At 45.3% G+C, this 20,111-nt stretch overlaps 2 protein-coding genes and 1 pseudogene across 6 annotated transcripts in view; 2 read left to right on the forward strand and 1 right to left on the reverse strand.

Moving 5' to 3' along the window:
- Positions 1–4,884, forward strand: part of Aamdc (adipogenesis associated Mth938 domain containing) — a 34,811-nt gene extending 29,927 nt beyond the window's left edge. For 2 of the 5 annotated variants that reach the window (XM_052158371.1, XM_052158361.1), the window contains exons 3-4: positions 888–983; positions 4,699–4,884. In XM_052158371.1, coding sequence (XP_052014331.1) covers positions 888–983; positions 4,699–4,839 — 237 coding nt within the window. In that variant the 3' untranslated portion in view covers positions 4,840–4,884. Of the gene's footprint in view, positions 1–887; positions 984–4,698 lie in introns of those variants that run through there. The other 3 variants (XM_052158380.1, XM_052158390.1, XR_007973508.1) reach the window with 2 other exon arrangements.
- Positions 4,885–8,707: 3,823 nt separating this feature from the next.
- Positions 8,708–11,089, forward strand: LOC127665825 (protein Red-like; annotated as a pseudogene).
- A 6,472-nt stretch (positions 11,090–17,561) lies between these two features.
- Positions 17,562–20,111, reverse strand: part of Ints4 (integrator complex subunit 4) — an 82,848-nt gene continuing 80,298 nt past the window's right edge. The window contains exon 23 of the mRNA XM_052158422.1: positions 17,562–17,963. Coding sequence (XP_052014382.1) covers positions 17,785–17,963 — 179 coding nt within the window. The 3' untranslated portion in view covers positions 17,562–17,784. The remainder of the gene's footprint in view (positions 17,964–20,111) is intronic.

Below are 20,111 nucleotides of genomic sequence, written 5' to 3' on the forward strand. Positions count from 1 at the left end.
CTAGCATGGTGTGCCAGTTGCTGTCTTCTCCGACCACACCCATTACTGTGCTTGAGTCATACTGAATACCTTACTTTTAATTATGTGTGTATGTGTGTGTAAGTGTGTCCACATGAGTGCATAGGTCATTAGAAGGTATCAGGTCACCCAGAGCTGGGGTTACAGGCAGATGTGAGCTACCTGTCCAGGGTGCTGGGATTGATGCAGGTCCTCTTCACAAGGAGGACACAACACACTCTTAGCCCCTGAGACATCTCTTACTTGCTAATACTGCTCCTCATCCAACTGAAATTGCCTGCTGGCCATTGTAACATATAATCCGGGCACACTGTAGCTAGAAACAGGAGGACCAGGAGTTCAAAGACTATCGACTGAGGTTAATGTAAATCTGAGCTTCATGGGCTCTGCCCAAAATAGAGGGGCAGGGGCTAGGGAAGAGAAAGCACTCGTGTGTGTTTCGCATCACACTTGGAGCTCCTGAACGCAGCTCTGTCTCTCCTTGGCTCCATGCCCAGAGTATGAGACTATGCTTGGCAGAAAGTAGACCTCAGTAAGCAGTTCTGGAATGAACCCCATAAGGATGTCTATTGTGGGGGTCTGTTGAAATGGCTGAGGAGTTAAGCGTTTGCTGCACTTACAGAAGATCTGGGGTTTAGTTTCCATCATCCACATGACAGCTCACAACCGCCTGTAACTCCAGCTCCAATGGATCAGATGCCCTCTGCTGGCCTTGGTGGGCCATGCATGCTGTACATGCATACATGAAGGCAAAAACGCTTAAAATAAAATTGTTTATTATTTTAGGCATACATTTAAAATAACATTTTTTAAAAGACTTGGGTTGTGAAGGAAGATTGGTACCTTTCTGCTCTCTCCTCCATATCCAGCATTCTCCAGGAGTGCAGCCAGCAGACGTAAAGGAAGTTGCTGAGAAGGGTGTACAAACTCTTGTGATTGGCAGAGGAATGAGTGAGGCCCTGAAGGTAGGTTCTGATGCCCACAACATTCCTGACACAGGCACTTATCTCTCAGACCTTGGCTTGGCTCTGTATTCCCTTCATTAGAGCTCAGCTCTCACTATCACAGCCTCTCAGGTTGCTGAGCAACACGTGGCCTAGGATGAGTCAGACTGCACACTCTCCACTCTGCCAGTGCTGGGCTTTCCAAGTCTCTGGGCCCAACCCCAATTGTGTTCTTTCAACTATTTCTCACAGATACCTCAGTTCCAGAATTTCTCACCTTCTGTAGTTATCAGATCAGACAGTCATGTGGGTCAGCAACAGGGATCACTCTGAGCAGGGCACTGTTCTGTAACATGATCACTGTGTGAACATCACAGAGTGCACAAACACAGAGCAGCTTGCCAGCTTCGATGCACTCTTACAGAACCACACTTAAACATGGGGTCCATTTTGGGGTGAAAAAGCCATTAAGGAGTACATAACTATAGTTGGTTGTTGAACTTTTGGGGCTCTTGCCACTACATCCTGAAAGCTAAGATTATAAGCATGCACTATCGTACACAGTTCATGCTGTGCTGGGAGTAACTCAGGGTTTCACACATGCTCAGTAAGCACTCCACCAACTGAGCTCCATCTCTAATTTATCAGTTTAGTTTAGTTTTGACCAGGTCTTCTTTTGTATCCCTGACTGGCCTGGAAATTGCTGGGATCCTCCAGCCTTTCCTTCCTGTACTGGAAGTGCTGACGCTAGAATAGCATCAGTGCTGTGCTCAGCTCAGCTTACTACTTTACATTTTGATAGTATATTTTATACTGTCCCTTTTTTGTTTTCTATGTTTTTTTGCTGCGTTCAGAAACTAAATATATTTCATTTCATTCATAAAACAGTATATACTTACTGTAAAACATTCACGAGTCAGTGGATAACTAGAAGTAAAAAGATGAAGGAGCTCCTCCCTGCAGGCTCCACATAGAATTCACACTGCTCCGATCATCTGTACACATCTCCATCTAGGCTCACACTGACACATACACACTTACTCAGGCTCAGCCCTGTCATGCTGTGGTGCTTTGAATACGGTTGGCCCAGGGAGTGGCTCTGTTAGGAATTGGCCTTGTTGGAGTAGGTGAGGCCTTGTTGAAAAAGTGTGTCACTGTGGGTGTGGCTTTGAGACCCTCCTCCTAGCTGCCTGGAAGTCAGTCTTCCACTAGCAGCCTTCAGATGAAGATGTAGAACTCTCAGTTCTTCCTGTGCCATGCCTGCCTGGATGCTGCCATGATCTCACCTTAGTGATAATGGATTGAACCTCTGAACCTGTAAGCCAGCCCCAATTAAATGTTGTCTTTGTAAGAGTTGCTTTCATCCTGGTGTCTGTTGACACAGCAAAACCCTAGGGCACATGTAAATAGGACCATATCATATGTATTGTTCTCTCTTCCCTCTTAGATTGCTATAGACAGCTTTCCACATAAGTATATACATACTTATATAGTTATATCCTTTATATAAATGCCCTGCAACCCTATACCCTACTGGTGAAGGCACTCTTTATTTGTATTGTAAAGTTTTAAACTAGGGGCTGGTGAGATGGCTCAGCAGATCAGAGTACTTGCTTCTTTTCTGGAGAACTGAGGACCCATGTGGCAGCTGATAACCGCCTCTAACTCCAGGTCCATGGACTCTGACACCCATCCTCTTCAGGCCTCCATGAACACCGGGCACCAAGGTGGTGCACAGACATACATGAAAGTAAAACACACAAAATTAAAAATAAATAAATCTAAAAATGTTAATTTAAGTTCCTTTTCCTCCATTGTAATAGTCTCTCTGAGTAAGGCCTTTGGTAACAAACCTTTCAAACTAAGATAGGGCATATTTAAAAATATTTCAATCAGCTCTAGAGATTGAGCTAAAAAATATTCAGGATAGATCAAAATCAGTATCATCCATTAATAGTTGGGTACTATCTCCGCTGCAGAGAGAGAACTCAGTTGATAAAGCTCTTGCCTTGGAAGCACAATGACCTGTGTTCAGTTCCCCAGAATCCCAGAGCCCTGCAGAGAGGGCTCAGCAGCTAAAAGCCCTTGAGAGGACCCATAGGATGGCTCACAACCATCTATAAGGACAGCTCTAGGGATCCGATACCCTCTTCTGGTCTCCACAGACACCAGGCTCAAATGTGGTGCATGGGTATACATGCTGGCCAAACTCATACACACAAAATAAAATTTAAAAATATCTGTGACTTAAAAAATTATTGATTTTACTTATGTATTTATGTTGTCTCACCTGCATGAACATCTTTCATGACTTATTACCTGGTGCCTGTGGAGGCCAACAGAGGCAGATTCCCAGGACTCGAGTTGTTACGGTTGGGAGCTACCATGTGGGTACTGGGAATCAAACCTGGATCCAACAAGTGCTCTTAATTGCAGAGTCAACTCTCAAGTCTGTTTTGTAATTGATGGTGGCAACAAAATTTCATTTGCTTTATTTATCTTAGTCCTCAATGTCTAGCACAATGTCTAAACTAGAAAATACTTAAGTTATCAATTTAGCTACAGATATAATATCCCTTTTTGTTTGTTTGTTTGTTTTGAGACAAGGTAACACTTTGTAGCCTCCGCTCTCCTGGAACTCATTCACTGTGTACACTAGGCTCACCTCAAATGCACAGAGAACCTTTGGCTTACAGGTGTGTCTGTGCACCAGTTACATTCCATGCCCACGGCAAAGCACCACACACAGAACATAATAAAATAAATCTTTGTTGTTGTTGTTGTTGTTGTTTTGTTTTGTTTTGTTTTTCGAGACACGGGTTTCTTTGTGTAGCCCTGACTGTCCTGGAACTCACTGAATAGACCAGGCTGGCCTTGAACTCAGAAATCTGCCTGCCTCTGCCTCCCAAATGCTGGGACTAAAGGTGTGTGCCACCACTGCCCAGCTGAAAATAAATCTTAAAAAATTATTTAAAAAACAAACAAGCTAGATAACTTCAGATACTAAATACTATAAACAAAATAGTGCCTTGGGAGAGGTTGCTTATTGTTGGTCCAGAAAGGGGGTTCTAAGAAGACACTTGAGTAAAAGCACATCAGTGATATCACATATAAACTCTGTGATCTAAGTATTGCAAACTGGACAGTTCTATACTTTTAAAAGCTTGTGGAAGGTGTTTTAGTTTGGTGCATGGGAATGTTGGACTTTAGACTTAAGTTGCACTTATCAAATTTTTTAAAAATTTACACAGCATGGAATATGCACCATGCTAGATATATAACTCAGTTCTCATAGCAGCCCTGTGGACCTGTTATGACTAGATCTGCTTTATAAACACAGGGATAAGTCCCGAGTTTACTTTCTTACTCAGAACTACAGTGCTAGATGAGCTTCAACTAGGGCTGACCTACAGATCCTGCTCTTCCCCTGCTGTCACTGGCGACAAAGCGAGGGTATAGTGAGACAATTGGGAAGTTGCCCCACGCTGGTACTGGGGAGTGAGCACAGGGCCCGGGCATGCTCATACACTCTGAGCCACTGCAGAGCAGCCCCAGCTCCTCAGACACTCTCCTGAAACTCTCTGGGGCTCCTGCCTAATTTTGGAATGGTGACACACCAGATGATTGAGAAGTGACAGGTGTTCTGTCTAATCCTGTAAAGTGCACTTGCCTTGTACTGGGAAAAGAGTTCTGTGGCTCCTTCCCCCTCTTAGTCATCTCTTTTCCTTCTTCCCAGGTGCCTCGATCCACTGTGGAGTACCTTGAGAAACAAGGCATTGCTGTGCGGGTCCTGCAGACGGAGCAGGCAGTGAGGGAGTATAATGCCTTGGTTGCCCAGGGGGTAAGGGTCGGCGGGGTCTTCCATTCCACCTGCTGATGGAGCCCACAGAGGGGAATAAAGCACTAGACAGCAATGCCCTGACTGGCTTGCCCTCCGCCACCGTGTGTTTTGGACATATGTTCACGTTCTTGGGACAGGTTGATGGGAGGCTAAGGCAAAGTTCTGGCCTCCAGGTCAAAAGAGAGAGATTCGATGATGTTTAGTATTGTGCTATGTCTTAGGTTCAAAAGTATGAGAAACATCATACAAAAATAAAGGTTGAAACTTGAAGGCCAAAGAGAAAGTTGAGAGCATTAAAGATCTCACAGTTTATGTTTTGGAAACTTTATCCATTAATCCGAGTATTTTCGGTGACAGAAGATGGAGGGTTTGAGACCGGATCTTCCTGGAACTTGCTATGTATTCCAGGCTGGCTTCAGATCTACAGAGATCTGCCTGCCTCTGCTTCCCGAGGGCTGAGTTCAAAGGTGTACACCACCTTATCCAACCCAACTATTTTTTAAAGCACTTCATATGCTAGACACTGTTGTAGGCGCCAGAGAAATAACAAAATGACTCATTTTCATGATGCTAGTAAACAAATCCTGGCTGTATATGAAATCATTATGAAAAGGAAAAGTAGGCTGGTGTGGGGCAGTGGACCATGAGAGGAAGCCTGGCCCTCGTTCTGACCCAGTCTGGACATGGACAGGATTGACAGATTGATAGATTTCTCGATTCCATGGGTGGTGGTGCATGGCTGTTCTTAGATGGTGGAGCGATTTGTCTGGTTAATTCCAATAATGAACCAGACTCTGGCATGCTAACTAGTTACCCCAGGCAAGTGGTTGGTGTTTCCCCAATTTCTTAGAGGGACAAGTGGTGTTCAGCCACCCGAGATTGAGCAATAACAGGTCTGTGATGCCTTAGACGTCCAGTGCTGCATGCGCACTACACTGACTGTCTCAGCGTGTGCCTACCCTAACCCTCTGAACCCCATTTGTGGTGGGGGTCGAGGATTGCAGTTATTCTCTATGAACAAGGACCAGGCTTCCTGTCAGTCCACTGCCCCACAGGAAGGAGGCTTGGTGGTCAAGGAGGATCTGTGCAGTTGGCATGAACTAACACTGAGTGAAATGGAGGAATGCTAACAGTGGGAAGATGCCCACAGCTAGGCTGACTGTCCTCGTAACTGACGGTGGGCCTTAAGCTCAAGAGGTCTCAGACCCCTAAATATAAAATGCTGGGAATGGATTAGATGTCCGTTTTAGGGTTTCTCTTGCTGTGTTAAAACACATGACCAAAAGCAACTTTTGAGGAAAGAGTTTATTTAGTTTACAGCTTATAGTCCATTATCCAGGGAAGTCAGGGCAGGAATCCAAGGTAGGAACCTGGAAGCAGGAGTGGATGCAGAGGCTATGGAGGCGAGCTGCTTACTAGCTCACCCACCATGGCTTGCTCAGCCTGCTTCTTACGACATCCAGGACCATTTGCCCAGGAATGGCACCACCCACAGAGAACAGGGCCCTGCTACTGTTTGTAAAATCATCAATCAAGAAAATGTCCTACAGACTTGCTTATAGATCAATACTATGGAGAGATTTCCTCCTTCTGGGTATGGTGGTGTATGCCTTTAATCCCAGAACTTGGGAGGCAGAGGTAGGCGATCTCTATGAGTTTGAGGCCAGCCTGATCTACAGAGTAAGTTCAAAGATAGCCAGGGCTACACAGAGAAACCCTCTCTCAAAAAGAAAAAATCCTTCTTTCTAGAAGTAGGAAATTTTTTTGTCAGCCTGACATAAAAACTAGCCAGCACAATGCCTTTTAAAAGTTCCCACAGGTTCAGATAGTTTCCCCCCTATTATTTAGTGTAACAGGTAGCCTCTGTGAAACCTCAGCCTATACTGAGAAAACTTTAAATTATCATCATCCTTGGTTTTATTATTTTAATTTTAAAAATTTTATAGGTATCCATGTTTTGTCTACATGTATGCTTGTATAGCATGTGAGAGGCCAGGAGAGGGTGTTGAATTCTGTGGAACTGGAGTTACAGATGCTCAGAGCCACTACCTGAGTGCTGGAATTGAACTCAGGTCCTCTGGAAGAGTAGTCAGTGCCCTTAACCCCTGAGCCACCTGTCCGGCCCTTATTGTTTCCTCTTAAAATAACCATAATGACAGAGTATAGTGGCACATAGCTGTAATCCCAGCATTCCAGAGGCAGAAGGTTTGAGCTTGAGGCCAAGTTGGGCTACATAGTGACTTCCAGGCCATCTGGACTACAGAGAAAGAGTCTCTTTCAAAATAACATCACAGAGAGTTTTGGGGTGGGGGCAGGAGAGTTGTGAGTTCAGGCTTTGTGTCAAACGGCCTTGGTTTTGAAATAAAGTTCTCTGTCGGTCACTGAGAGGGCCTTTATTTAATCTCTTCAAGCCCCACTGTTCTCATGTCAGATTGGTAGTACCTGCATCACTGTAGTTATTACATGAGACAGTTTGTAGTGACTCTTAGCTCATTGCCTGGTATGTGGTAAGGACTCAATAAACCAAAAGCACTGTCATTATCCTCATCTCATTAGTGGAGCCAATGTAAACCAACAGGTTTCATTTTATGGCTATCACATAGCCTTTTATTAGTTTACAGATTTATAGACTGTGGGAGCCCAAAGGAATGATCTCATTTATTCAGCAGTTATCTCCCATGTTCATTTTCTGAAAATCTATCTACTAAATTTCTTAGGATCAGTTGTGGCTGGATCCTAGGAGCTTGGAGAGGTACAACTTATAGTTCTTAATCTTAAAGGTATGTGGAAAAGGCAGGCAGGGCAATGCACAACTGTAATCCAGCACCAAGGAGGTGAGGCAGGAGAATCACCACAAATTCCCAGCCAGCCTGGTATACATAGCAGGTTACAGGTCACCCAGGGTTACAGAGTAAGATCCTGTATCAACTCCTTTCCCCCAGAATATTATGTGGAAGAATGACCACACCAAAATACTTATAAGATCTGGTGATAGTTCAAAGACAAGATGAATTTAGCTCAATCAGGACAGGAAAAAAACTAAGAGGGATCACACCAAGGACATGACACTTCAGCTGAGCCTTAAGAAATGGCTCAGCAGAACAGGGCAGAGAGGTGCCAGGACAGGTCCACAATACCACCTTCATCCTCGCTGACAAGGGACGTCTCAGTACCAGGGTATCCTCATTTACATGATGAACAAAGCAACTGTGTTTTATCTCATGGACTTACAGAAGTAATGAGAGAAATAATGGGCAGAGGAAATGGTGGGCACGGTCATGCTTGAGCAAGGAAGAAGAGTGGAAACCGCTTGGGGAAGTCGGCCTTGACAGGCATCAGTTGACTGAAGTTTCATGGGGTTGCTGTTCACCTGTGTGGTATTAAAGATAGGGTTTGAGAGGTGTCGCCCTGATTCCTGGCTTCTGGACACAGGAAGGCACAGGGATGTACAGTACTGTGTCAGCAAGGCCGTTCTGTTTCCTCTACACCGGCAGGTCAAAGATTTGAGCAACAGTCACATTTAGATTATTTGACTATGGCTGTTGTCAGCTTGACTATATCCGGAATGAACTACAATCCAGAATTGGAAGGCTCACCTGTGATCCTAATCTGGATGCTGAGAGATACAAATTTCTGACCTGGATCTTGACATGGAGATCCTGAGGCACAGTGATTATGAAAAGCTTAAGCCGGGCAGTGGTGGTACACGCCTTTAATCCCAGCACTTGGGAGACAGAGGCAGGTGGATTTCTGAGTTCAAGGCCAGCCTTGGCTACAAAGTGAGTTCTAGGACAGCCAGGGCTATACAGAGAAACCCTGCCTTGAAAAATATCAAAAAAAAAAAAAAAAAAAGAAAGAAAAAGAAAAGAAAGAAAGAAAGAAAAAAAGAAAGAAAGAAAGAAAGAAAAGAAAAGCTTAGGCTCAGGAAAGGCGCTACACACCTTTAATCCCTGGAGACTAAGGCAGGGAGATCTCTGAGTCATCTGGGACAGAGCAAGGCTCAGATCTAAGGCGTGGAGGCACACACCTTTAATCCGGGCCACGCCTTCTGCTGGAGGCCTACATAAGGACTTCAGAAGAAGGAAGTTTCACTCTATTTCACCTGCTTGCCTTGTGGGACTGAGCAACTGCTCGATCCTTGGACCTCCATCCACAGCTGCTGCTGATCATTGTTGGGGAGTTGGACTACAGACTGTAGGAAGACGTTTACATTACAGAAGACAGTTTATATGTTAAAGATACCCTGTTAAAAGACAATATTTGACATTTCGAGATTGCTGGAGTTGAGAAACCGAGGCCAAAATGCCAGAGAGAGAGAGTGAGCCCTTGTCTAACCCTTTGGCTCCACATGGCCACAATGTGTGTGATCCTCATTCCTTCCACCAATCAAAACTTACCAATGAAGACTTCAGGAAACTTCTTATGAACCCAAGAGCAACACCGACTTCTGCACCACCTTCTGAGCCACGTCACCATGAGATGCCAAGAGAGTACAGTGAGGATGAAGACCCAGCCGCACAAAGGAGGAAAAAGAAAAGTTATTATGACAAACTTTGCCAGAAAGACATTGAGAGAGAGCGAGACTTTGCAGAGAAATACTGGGGCTGTACCAAGGACCGGAGAGATGGGGCAAGCGAAGATTATGAGGGAACTGGGCTGATAAGTTCCACAGCCAACTACAGGGCCGTGGGCCCCACTGCTGAGGTGGGCAAAGCAGCAGCAGAGAAGAGAAGACAACTGATTCAGGAGTCTAAATTCTTGGGTGGTGATATGGAACACACCCATCTGGTGAAAGGTTTGGATTTTGTGTTGCTTCAAAAGGTGCGTGCTGAGATCGCCAGCAAAGAGAAGGAGGAAGAGGAACTCATGGAAAAGCCCCAAAAGGAAACCAAGAAAGATGAGGATCCTGAGAACAAAATTGAATTTAAAACACGCCTTGGCCGAAACGTGTATCGGGTGCTTTTCAAGAGTAAATCATACGAGCGAAATGAGCTGTTCTTACCGGAACGTGTGGCTTATGTAGTAGACCGGATGAGGAGAGCGCGGACACAGACATCCCCACCACTGTCATACGCAGCAAGGCTGACTGCCCCACTGTGGAAGCCCAGACTACACTGACTACAAATGACATTGTTATTCGCAAGGTCACCCAGATTTTGTCATACCTGAGGCAGGGGACCCGAAACAAGAAGCTCAAGAAGGAGAAAAGAAAACTGGAAGAAAAGAAACCTCCTGAGGTTGACATGAACATTTTTGAAGACACTGGGGATTACGTTCTTTCCACAGCCAAGACACCTCGGGACAAGGAGCATGAGAGATACTGGGAATGGGAACGTGATCGGAAACCGGAACGTGATCGGAAACCGGAACGTGATCGGAAACCGGAACGTGATCGGAAACCGGAACGTGATCGGAAACCGGAACGTGATTGGAAACGGGACAGAGACAGGGAGCGAGACTGGGGACAGGAACGAGAGGAGGAAAAGAAAAGGCACAGCTACTTTTTGAAGCCGGAAGTGGATGATGAGCCCATGGATGTTGACAAAGGACCTGGATCTGCAAAACTGTTGATCAAGTCCATCAGTGAAAGATTTGCTGGGTCTGCTGCTTGGGAAGGCACTGAATCACTGAAGAAGCCAGAAGATAAGAAGCAGCGTCCAACAGTTACGCAGAAAGCTATCCAGCCACAATGGACGACATGGACGTAGATAGTGATGAAAGGGACTTTGATACTCAGGAGGAGTATAGCGAGTATATGAACAAGGAGGCTTTGCCCAAGGCTGCGTTCCATTATGGTATCAAGAAGTCTGAAGGACAGAAAACCAGACGATTTGAAGAAACCAATGATAAGGCAGAGCTCGATCGGCAGTGGAAGAAAAGTGCAGTCACCGAGAAGAGGAAGAAAGAAGATGGAAGCTGATGGGTTTGAAGTGAAAAGACCAAGGTACTGATCTCCAGTTCCAGCTGTCAGCGCAGGGCCATTCTTAGTTGCCTGTTTATACAATTCCTCAGAAGGTTGAAAACTGGTTTTGTGAATGCTTATAAATGTTTATTGTATTAACTTTTTATAGATCTGTGTCTTCAATGCCAAGATTAATGGCAATGCAACACCATGTCCAGCATGTTCCATTAAAAGTAGTTAAACCTGCAAAACAACAACAACAGACAATATTGAGGTACATGGACTTACAGTGATGAAAAGGGCATTGTTTAATTCTCCGGACTGTATCACCCTATTTTTCATGTAAGTTATACAATTAAAAATCTGTTGATAATAACTTACTAATTAGCGAGTGGTGGAAATGGCTGCTGTTTCTAGCTCTCCTCCTCTTCTCCATCCTTTTTTGTTTGTTTTGTTTTGTTTTTTGAGACAGGGTTTCTCTGGGTAGCCCTGGCTGTCCTGGAACTCACTGTGTAGACCAGATTGGTCTTGAATCAGAAATTCTCCTGCCTCTGCCTCCCAAGTGCTGGGATTAAAGGTGTGTGCCACCACTGCCCAGCTCGCCATCCATTTTGGGGTGGGGGGCAGTTCTTAAGTTATTCTATTTACTGTATATTCCATAACTTAATGTACTTGAAAATTTCTAAAAGGAAAAAAATAAAACTGAACTGATAAACAACAACAACAACAACAACAAAACAAGAAATGGCTCAGCAGTTACGAGCACTGGCCTCTTCCAGAGGATCCAGATTTGAGTTCCAGCACCCACATAGTGGCTCACAGCAGTCTGTAAATCCAGTCCCAGGGGATCTGACACCCTCTTTTGGCATTTGCAGTTGTACATACATGGCACACACACATTCATGTAGGCAAAACACACATACATGTAATAAATAAATGGGAAAAGAAGACTTAAGTGCCTACTGGCTCACCAGGTTTCCTTGACAGCTGCCTGAACTAGACATTTACTAAATGTTGTATTTACCACATCTATAACTAACTAAAATCACTCTGCCTGGACGGATGTTACAGCCACAGCCTCAAAGGCCGATTTTTTTTTCTTTTTTCTTTTTTCTTTTTTTGCTCTGAGCTACATGGGTGACCCTGTAAGGCATCTTTTTAATTTGTGTTTTTTATTTTACAAACAAACATTTTAATACATAAAATTGTAAGTTACAAATGAATCAGAGTGGGGACCTCTACCAGCACCCCCTAGGGACTGTAAAGGCAGAGGCGCATGAGTGGTCAGCACCTTCAGTATCTGCGCATGCCCAGGCAACTGTGCCCTGGCTTCAAGGCGCCCAGGCCCCGCCCCTTGCCTCCTCCTGGCCATTGTCAGTGAAGCTCCAAGTTAAGTTCAGAGCAGGAGGTAGAGATGGATGGGTGGTCGGAAGGCAGAGAGGCAGGAGGCTGCCGCTGGCTCTGCTGCCAGCCTCCTGACCGGAGGCCACGCCCACTCTGGGAGGACTGGCCGTCCCCTCTCCTCTGCAGAAGCAGAGCAGCAGACTGAGGAGGGAAGCTGGAGACGGGTGTCTGGAGGCAGCTGGTGTGGAGAAGTGAGCAGCCTCAGACGAGGCAGCAGCAGGAGGATGCCCAGGGAAGCATCTTACTGGGAGCCAGTGCATAGATTAGAGAACAACTTCCCATGTGGCTTCCTCAGAAAAGACAACGAGAGCTGGAGAGATGGTTCAGTGCTGCTCTGCTGAAGGTCCTGAGTTCAAATCCCAGCAACCACATGGTGGCTCACAAACATCTATAACACGATCTGACTCCCTCTTCTGGAGTGTCTGAAGAAAGCTACAATGTACTTACATATAACAAATAAAATCTTGTTTTAAAAAAAGAAAAGACAACTAAAGGAAATGTAGAGATACTGTTTCAGCATCACTCGGAAGGCAAGCGGCCAGGTCAGGTTTAATACCAGCATTGTGTCTTCGTCTCTGTTCAGCAGGGCACCGCCTGGTGCCCTGGAGGTCCCTGAGATCGCGATCCTCATGGACTTGACACCCGCTGTAGATCTGGGAGGTCCGTACCCCAGGCTTATAAAGCCGATCCTGTGTGGCCACGAGGGCTCTCTGGTAGTGCGGTCTCTTCTCCCTGGCTCCCCTGCACTCTAAATTAAGATGGTTCCAGTGGGTACTGAATCAGGCATAATTGCATTACAATCTGCATTGTCCTTACATTACTAAAAAGATATGTAAGGGGGGGAGCAGTAAAATGACTGCGAAGTACCGCCATTAACTTTTTTATATAAAAGCTTCTAATAAAAAGTATTTGCTACCAATCTGGTTTAGATGGCCAATGATAAACTCAGAACCTGGAGAGAAGCTATTCTTCTGTGAAGTTATACTTGGCCAGCATATTAATCTTTTAAGTTCTTTGATTCAGGAAGTGCAGCCTTCCATTATTCTAGCCTGAGTGGTTCCTAGGCATCAGCCATGTGCTGTACACCAGCTCTTCAGTTTAGTCATGTGAACTCCAAATGCCTTTTCAGAAATTAGGACTCAGGTCTGCTCTGATGAGCATGCCGGGGCTCTTTCCTCGCTTGGCATATGCTAGGAGCTAGGCTAGAGACATGCCGTCACCAGCGTTTCTCACTGTGAAAGAGTGGGAGCCAGATGTAGAAAAAGAAAAGCTCTCATATTGTACAGAACCAGACATTTCTGAGCACAAGGAATTTCTAAATTTGAGCCTACCTCCTCAAATAATCAAATTCCTCCGTTAACAGGCTTGTCAGGATTTGTCCAAGCTCTGTCCAAACTCCACTCCACCAGCACGACACATTCCACATCTTCTAGCCTGTTCGGTTTCCACACGGCTTTGAAAAAGATATCCTGCTACCTGAGTCAAAACCTGCCCCATAATGTACATCTACCTTATACAGAAAAAGCACATTGGGAGCTCTGAGGAAGATGTAAGCGCCAGCTCTGAGGAAACAGACACTCCCTCGAAGCCTGTTCCCTCTTGTGATGGAGAGGGGTGGAAAAGGAAATTTAAGAGTTTTGTTTTAATCTTATGTGTCTGTCCGTGCCTGTGGAGGTGGAAGAGACTTGAGTCCTTGGAGCTGCAGCTGCAGGTATTCTGGGTCGCCTGACATATTGGAATTGGAACTCCTGTGCTCATGATTGATCAGAGCATGTTTAACCACTGAGCCACCTCTGCAGGCCTGGTAGGGATTTTTAAAGAGTATCCAGGATACTCTTTCATTAGATTTTCAAAAGTTACACATCAGTGTAACTTTTAGCTCAGTTATTAGCCATGGGTCTTAGTGTTTCCATTTTTAATCATAGTCCAGCAGCTCAGGGCCAGGTGTCTTCAGCCTTCATTTTTTTGTTTTGTTTTGTTTTTCAATACAGGGTCTCTCTCGGTGTAGCCTTGGCTGTCCTGGAGCTCACTCTGTAGACCAGGCTGGCCTCGAACTCAGAAATCTGCCTGCCTCTGCCTCCCAAGTGCTGGGATTACAGGCGTGCGCCACCACACCCAGCCAGCCTTCATTTTCTATGGCAGGCATCTTTTCTGTGTATTGTACTGTTCTGACATGAAACGCCAATGATGGTCCATCTGTGATAAACACTTGAAAACCCTACTCCCCGGACTCTTGCTCCCGTCTCTACAGCACTTAGAGCCTGTTGAAGCCGGAATACCAGGCAAGGCTAAGAGTCCTACAGATGCCAGTTGCTAGTGTGTGCTAGTTACATAAGGGCAAGTTATCTAAGTTCCCTAAATTTTGAATGGGTTTTAAAGAACTTGATTACATTTATTTAAGTGGGTGGAGGTGCAGGAGCACACATGACATGGAACACGAAGGTCAGAATACAGCTTATAGTTGTTCCCTCTTTTGCCATTTGGGTCCCAAAGATGGAACTCTTGAGACTAGACTTGGTAGAAAGTGCCCTTACCCTCGGAGCCATACCACTGGCTCAATTTCTCAAAATTTTAGTTGTTTTGTTTATCAAATGAAGATAGAAGTACATGCTTTGTTTTGTTTTGCTTTTTGACACCGTGTTTCTTGGTGTGTAGCCCTGGCTGTCCTGGAACTAGCTCTGTTGACCAGGCTGACCTCAAACTCTCAAAAGATCTGCCTGCCTCTGCTTCCCAAGTGCTGGGACTAAAGACGTGCACCATCGCAGTCAGGTTCTTACTATTATTTTTATAAGTTCTCTAAGTTCCAAGTATGGTCAAGATTGACTGTAGATGCAGGTACTACCAAATACCGCTTGATTCATCTCATCGGTAATCCTTGACATATGTCTTTGTTTAGGTTACTATTGCTGTGATGAAACACAGTACCAAAAGCACCTGGGAGTGGGGGAGGGGAAGAGTTTACAAGTTGCAGTCCATTGAGAGAAGGGCGGGCAGGAACTCAAATTGAGTGGGATCCTGGAACCAGGAGCTGCTGATGCAGAGGCCATAGAGAATGCTGCTTACTGGCTTGCTCCTCATGGCTTGCTTAACCTGTTCTCTTATAGATCCCAGGAACACCAACCCAGGGATGCCTGGCCCCTCCCTCAGTCACTAAGAACATATCCTATAGGCTTGCTTACAGCCCCATCTTCTGGAGGCATCTTCTCAACTGAGGTCCCCTCTTCTCAGAAGACTGTACCTGTGCCAGGTTAACATACAACTAGCCAGCACGATATACACTTATTCCTACTTTACAAAACCTCTGAGAGTCAGACATCTGAAGCTTCTGTCATTGTGTTAAGTCTTTTAATCTACAACTGTGGCAGAACACCTGGAGAGGCAATTAATGAAATGTCTGGGTCATGGTTCTGAAAGCGGGAGGTCCCGGGGTCTGCTAAGGATTTTCATGTTGTGTTACCCCATGATAGAGAAGGTCAGCAGAAGCCAAGGAGCCAACATCCCTTTCCTCCAAAGTTGTTTTGTGTGTGCATGTAGGTGCACGTGTGGAGGCTGGAGGTGACTTCAGGTGTCCTCAGTTCCTCTCTCCCTTAACCCACATGGAGACTCACAGCTTCTTGGAACTCCAGCCCACGGGAGCAGAGGGCACCAGGCACGCATGCAAGTAAGACAACCACACAATTTAAATATACTTTAAGTGTATTTATTATTGTATTTGAGAGTGTATGGTTTGAATGTGACTACACGTTTGCCACAGTGTGTAGAGATCAGAGGAAAACCTTCAGGAGTTGGGTCTCTTCTTTTACTTTGTTTTGAAGCAAAATCTCATTTTTCCTGTGCCATACATTACAAGTTGGCTTGCCCTTGAGCTTCTGGAGGATTCAGTCTCTGCTTCCTAAATTGAAGGAGGAAGGCTGGGATTCAGATTGTATGGACCACCGTATCCAGGACTACCACCTCAAACTGAGGAGGCATGGCAGACTCTGGGAACACTTTCATACACTGAGTCGTCTTCCTGTCCTCCACCATAGTGGGTCTTTTGTTTATTTTACTATGCAGCACTCACTGCTACACAGGAGCTCAGCATGTATACCAGGCTGTCCTTGAGTGCACAAGTGCTTGGATTAAAGGTTTACCACACCACCCCCGCCCACCTTGGTTCTGAGACAGAATCTTTTCATTGGATCTAGATTCATCAGTTTGGCTATGGGGGCTGGCCAATGAGCTTCAAGATCTTCCTTCTTCCTCCAACGCCATCCAATAGTTACAGACACATGGCACCACGTCCAGCTTTTATGTGGGTGCTGGGAATTCAAACTCAGGTCCTCATGCACAGTTCTCCCTAGCCACCCTACCACCACAGACAAAAAAAAAAAAAAAAAAAAAAAAAAAAAAACACCTTGTTGGGTTTTTGTTGTTGTTGTTGTTATTGTTTTGAGATAGGGTCTCAATATATAGCTCTGGCTGTCCTAGAACTCACTATGTAGACCAGGCTGGCCTTGAACCCACAGAGATCCACCAGCCTCTGCCTCCCAAATGCTAAGATTACAGTTGTGTACCACCATGACTGGCCCAAAACATGTTGGTTTTGCTAAGTAACTCATTCCCATCATAATGAAATTAACCCAAGGCCCTCACAACGGTACCAACCCTTGTGAGGCCCACCGTCCAACAATGCTGTTGTATGGGTGTGGCTCTCACACATGAACCTTAGACACACTCAAACCAGAAAACCCACATACTTCCCTCTAGTGGACTGGCCTGAGCCTTTGAAACCCTTGTAGATTTGAGTGAACACAGGCTCGACTATTAACTGTGCAGTTTTCAGCCTGTGACATAATCTCTAAGCCTTATATGGATGCTGTTAACACTAAATGACAAGGCAGAGCACACAGCACAGCCTGTGGCCCTGCTCGCATCTCTGCAGCACGGTCATATTCCATCTCACCTGGACCTTACACAGCTCCAGCACAGCAGATGCTGCCAGACAGGATGTTCTTTGTTCTATTGGGAACCATCTTCCCATAACACTTCTTTCTTTTCCCAAATATGGTTCTTATGTCTTTAATAAAGGCAAAGAGATTCTGAAGATAATGGCAGGCAAGATCAAGCATTTATCTCAGAATGAAATGACTTATTGTCCTGTTATTCTGTCACTTCTTGGCCCATCCATTGCCTAACTAGAAAAGAGGTCTTTCAGGAAGGCAACAGATGGCCAGGATCCTTCAGAATATTTTTTTTCCTTCAGAATCTTACAGTAATAAATATGCAACTGCTAAAATGGCTTTGGATTGTCTCTGGTAAACAAACTTGTTACTTCAAGAAACAAGACTATGGCTTGAATAACTAGGACTTTGGAAATGCCTGGAAAATCAGACCATATGTTTTACATCTTAGAATTAAGCATGTGTTATTACTGCTATGGGTTATTTTGAGGACCAAAAACTAGAACAGCTAGGTGTCTTCTCAAGTTTATTATGGGAATGGAGGAAATAAACCAGAAGATTTCAGGTTTTAATGCAGAAAAGATTGATCCTGTGTATGGTATGAAATGAGGATGGAAGGTTTACATGTTCTTCAAGTCGATACATACACACCACTTCCAGGTGAAGCTCCAGCTTCTGCTACTGGTGCCTAAAAAGGGTTCCTAGGCCACGGCTGTGAAGACTGCTTGTGGGTCAGCGTCTTGCAGGCTTGGGCATTATGTAGACTTTCACAGGCTTACTAAAAGGGATGGTGCCCTCGATGCTGGTTTCTAACTGTGGTGACATCTCACTACCCTCCATCCATGGAGATTTTGGAATTCGTGCACCGGAGTTGTAGGCCAGCAATAGCCTCACTTCCACTTGGCATGGTTCTGGAGAAACAAAAACAAAAACTAAGAAATACTCCATCCCTGGGTAACTTTAAGGGATTCCAATGAACCTGCAAATAAAGTACCATCAAGGATGGCTACACAGCCAGGTGATGTTACACACAGCTTTAATCCCAGCACTGGGGTGGCAGAGGCAGGTAATTTCTGTAAATCTGAGGCCAGCCTGGTCTACAAAGTGAGCTCTAGGATAGCTGGAGCTACATAGTGAGATGTCTCAAATAAAAAAGAGAGACTTCTCCTATGTCTGCATCCTTCCCTTGAGGCTCAAACACAAAACCCTTTTCTAGCCTGAACCACGTGAGTGTGATCCTGGGTCTGCAGATGCAATGCTTGTCTACCACGGCCTCTGTGTTTCCTGCAGCTCAGTGAGAGCAGCTGAGAGGAACTTGAGCGGCTGTAGGCCTCTCTCAATAAGATAGGGAGTTCAGTGTTAGACTCAGGGCTGTGTGCTTCTTGGAACTGACTTTTGTAGTGGAGAGAAAAGCTTCAGGTTAGAAAACAGTTCTGGCAAAATTTTGTCACAATGGAAAGGAACATGTTTCACGGACCTAAAATGTCAGAATCGTTTTGCTTCTTTCATTACATTACACTGAAATTTTGTGTGTCTGTGGCTGGCCTAGTGATAGTAAACACGCTCCCTTCTGAGTACTTGGATGCCACAGCGGAATGGCAGCGGAGCGTAGGACATGCTCTAATTGAGTCTAAATGTACTGAAGAAAACAGTGCGGGAAGGCTCTGGGATGGAATGAACACACACTCTGTGCCAAGCACAAAGCCCTAGGAATTCTTGTCCTGCCACACCATGAAAAAAGATTGTCACAATCTTGAAAAAAGTCCAGAGCTCAGATAGTCCTGAGTGGCTGCTCAAATGCACCCTGTGAGAAACTGAGCTCTGTTCATAATCTTTGCTGGTGACCATGTGGCTTCCACACAGCGGAGAGGGAAAGGACTTGAGAAGGACCAACAGCAAGTGCAAGGCAGAGAACAAAACACGCTTGGGCATGCTCCCTGCTTTGGTGTAAGAGTTCAAAAGAGGCCTGGAGAGATGGCTCAGTGGTTAAGAACACTGACTGCTCTTCCAGAGGTCCTGAGTTCAATTCCCAGCAACCACATGGTGGCTCACAACTATCTGTAATGAGATCTGATGCCCTCTTCTGGTATGTCTGAATACAGCTACAGTCATATACATTAAATAAATAAATCTTAAAAAAATAAAAAAAGAGTTAAAAAAGAAAAGCCTCCAGCTAAAAAGTTCAAAGGACAGAAATGAGTTGGTTCAAAATCAAATAAGACAAAGGCTACAGGACTCATAATAGCTCCCCCACTCTACTCCTGGTCTCTCGGGGTCAGAGTCAGAGCAAAGACTAGACTGCTATCCCCAGGCAGCTAAGGCCAGAGCACCTGGGCCGCCTGAGTCCAGCCTGAGCACAAGGGAGCCTCTAGCCATGCTACAGCACACACCCACAACTCAGGGCCTGACAGCCATGCTTGTGGCAATGACACAAGCACTGCTCTAACACCACAACAGCCTCCCACTCAGGGTGGAGCTGGGGCCAGGCCAGCATCAGCTTTCTTCTCACACTCCTAGTCCACCTCAGACAGCAGATCAAAGTGCCTGGTGCAGTCAAACCCTGAGCAAGGCACGAGGCCATATAGTACTGACCTACACAGTCCTTCTGCCTTCCCTTACCAGCATCTGATAACGAATGGCAATGCAAGCCAATGCCACAGGAAGAGGGAGAGGAGAGAAAGCAAAAGTCAGACACACAAGTGCAAGAAGACACTCCAGATACAGAATAAAGGACACTCCGGGAAGCAGATCCTGGCTACCCTGAGATCACCTGCCGCTTTTATCATAACTTCACCACTATACATCTGACGTGTCTGAGGGAACCTTTGACGGCACTGAAGAGTTTGGCATGTATGCTATTTACTTTATGTGCACTGGTGCATGCATGTCCACACGTGGGGGTCAAGCCAGAGAGAATAGCAGTGTTTCTCCAACTGCTTTTTACCTTTTTGATTTTTTCAGAATTAAAATAAACAAACAAAACACCCTTAAACTGGATGTAGTGGCCCACCACTCAGGAGGCAGAGGCAGGTGGATCTCTGTGATTTCAAGGCCAGCAT

This window comes from Apodemus sylvaticus, chromosome 1 (genome assembly GCF_947179515.1).
Source record: "Apodemus sylvaticus chromosome 1, mApoSyl1.1, whole genome shotgun sequence".
In the NCBI taxonomy this organism is placed as follows: domain Eukaryota; kingdom Metazoa; phylum Chordata; class Mammalia; order Rodentia; family Muridae; genus Apodemus; species Apodemus sylvaticus.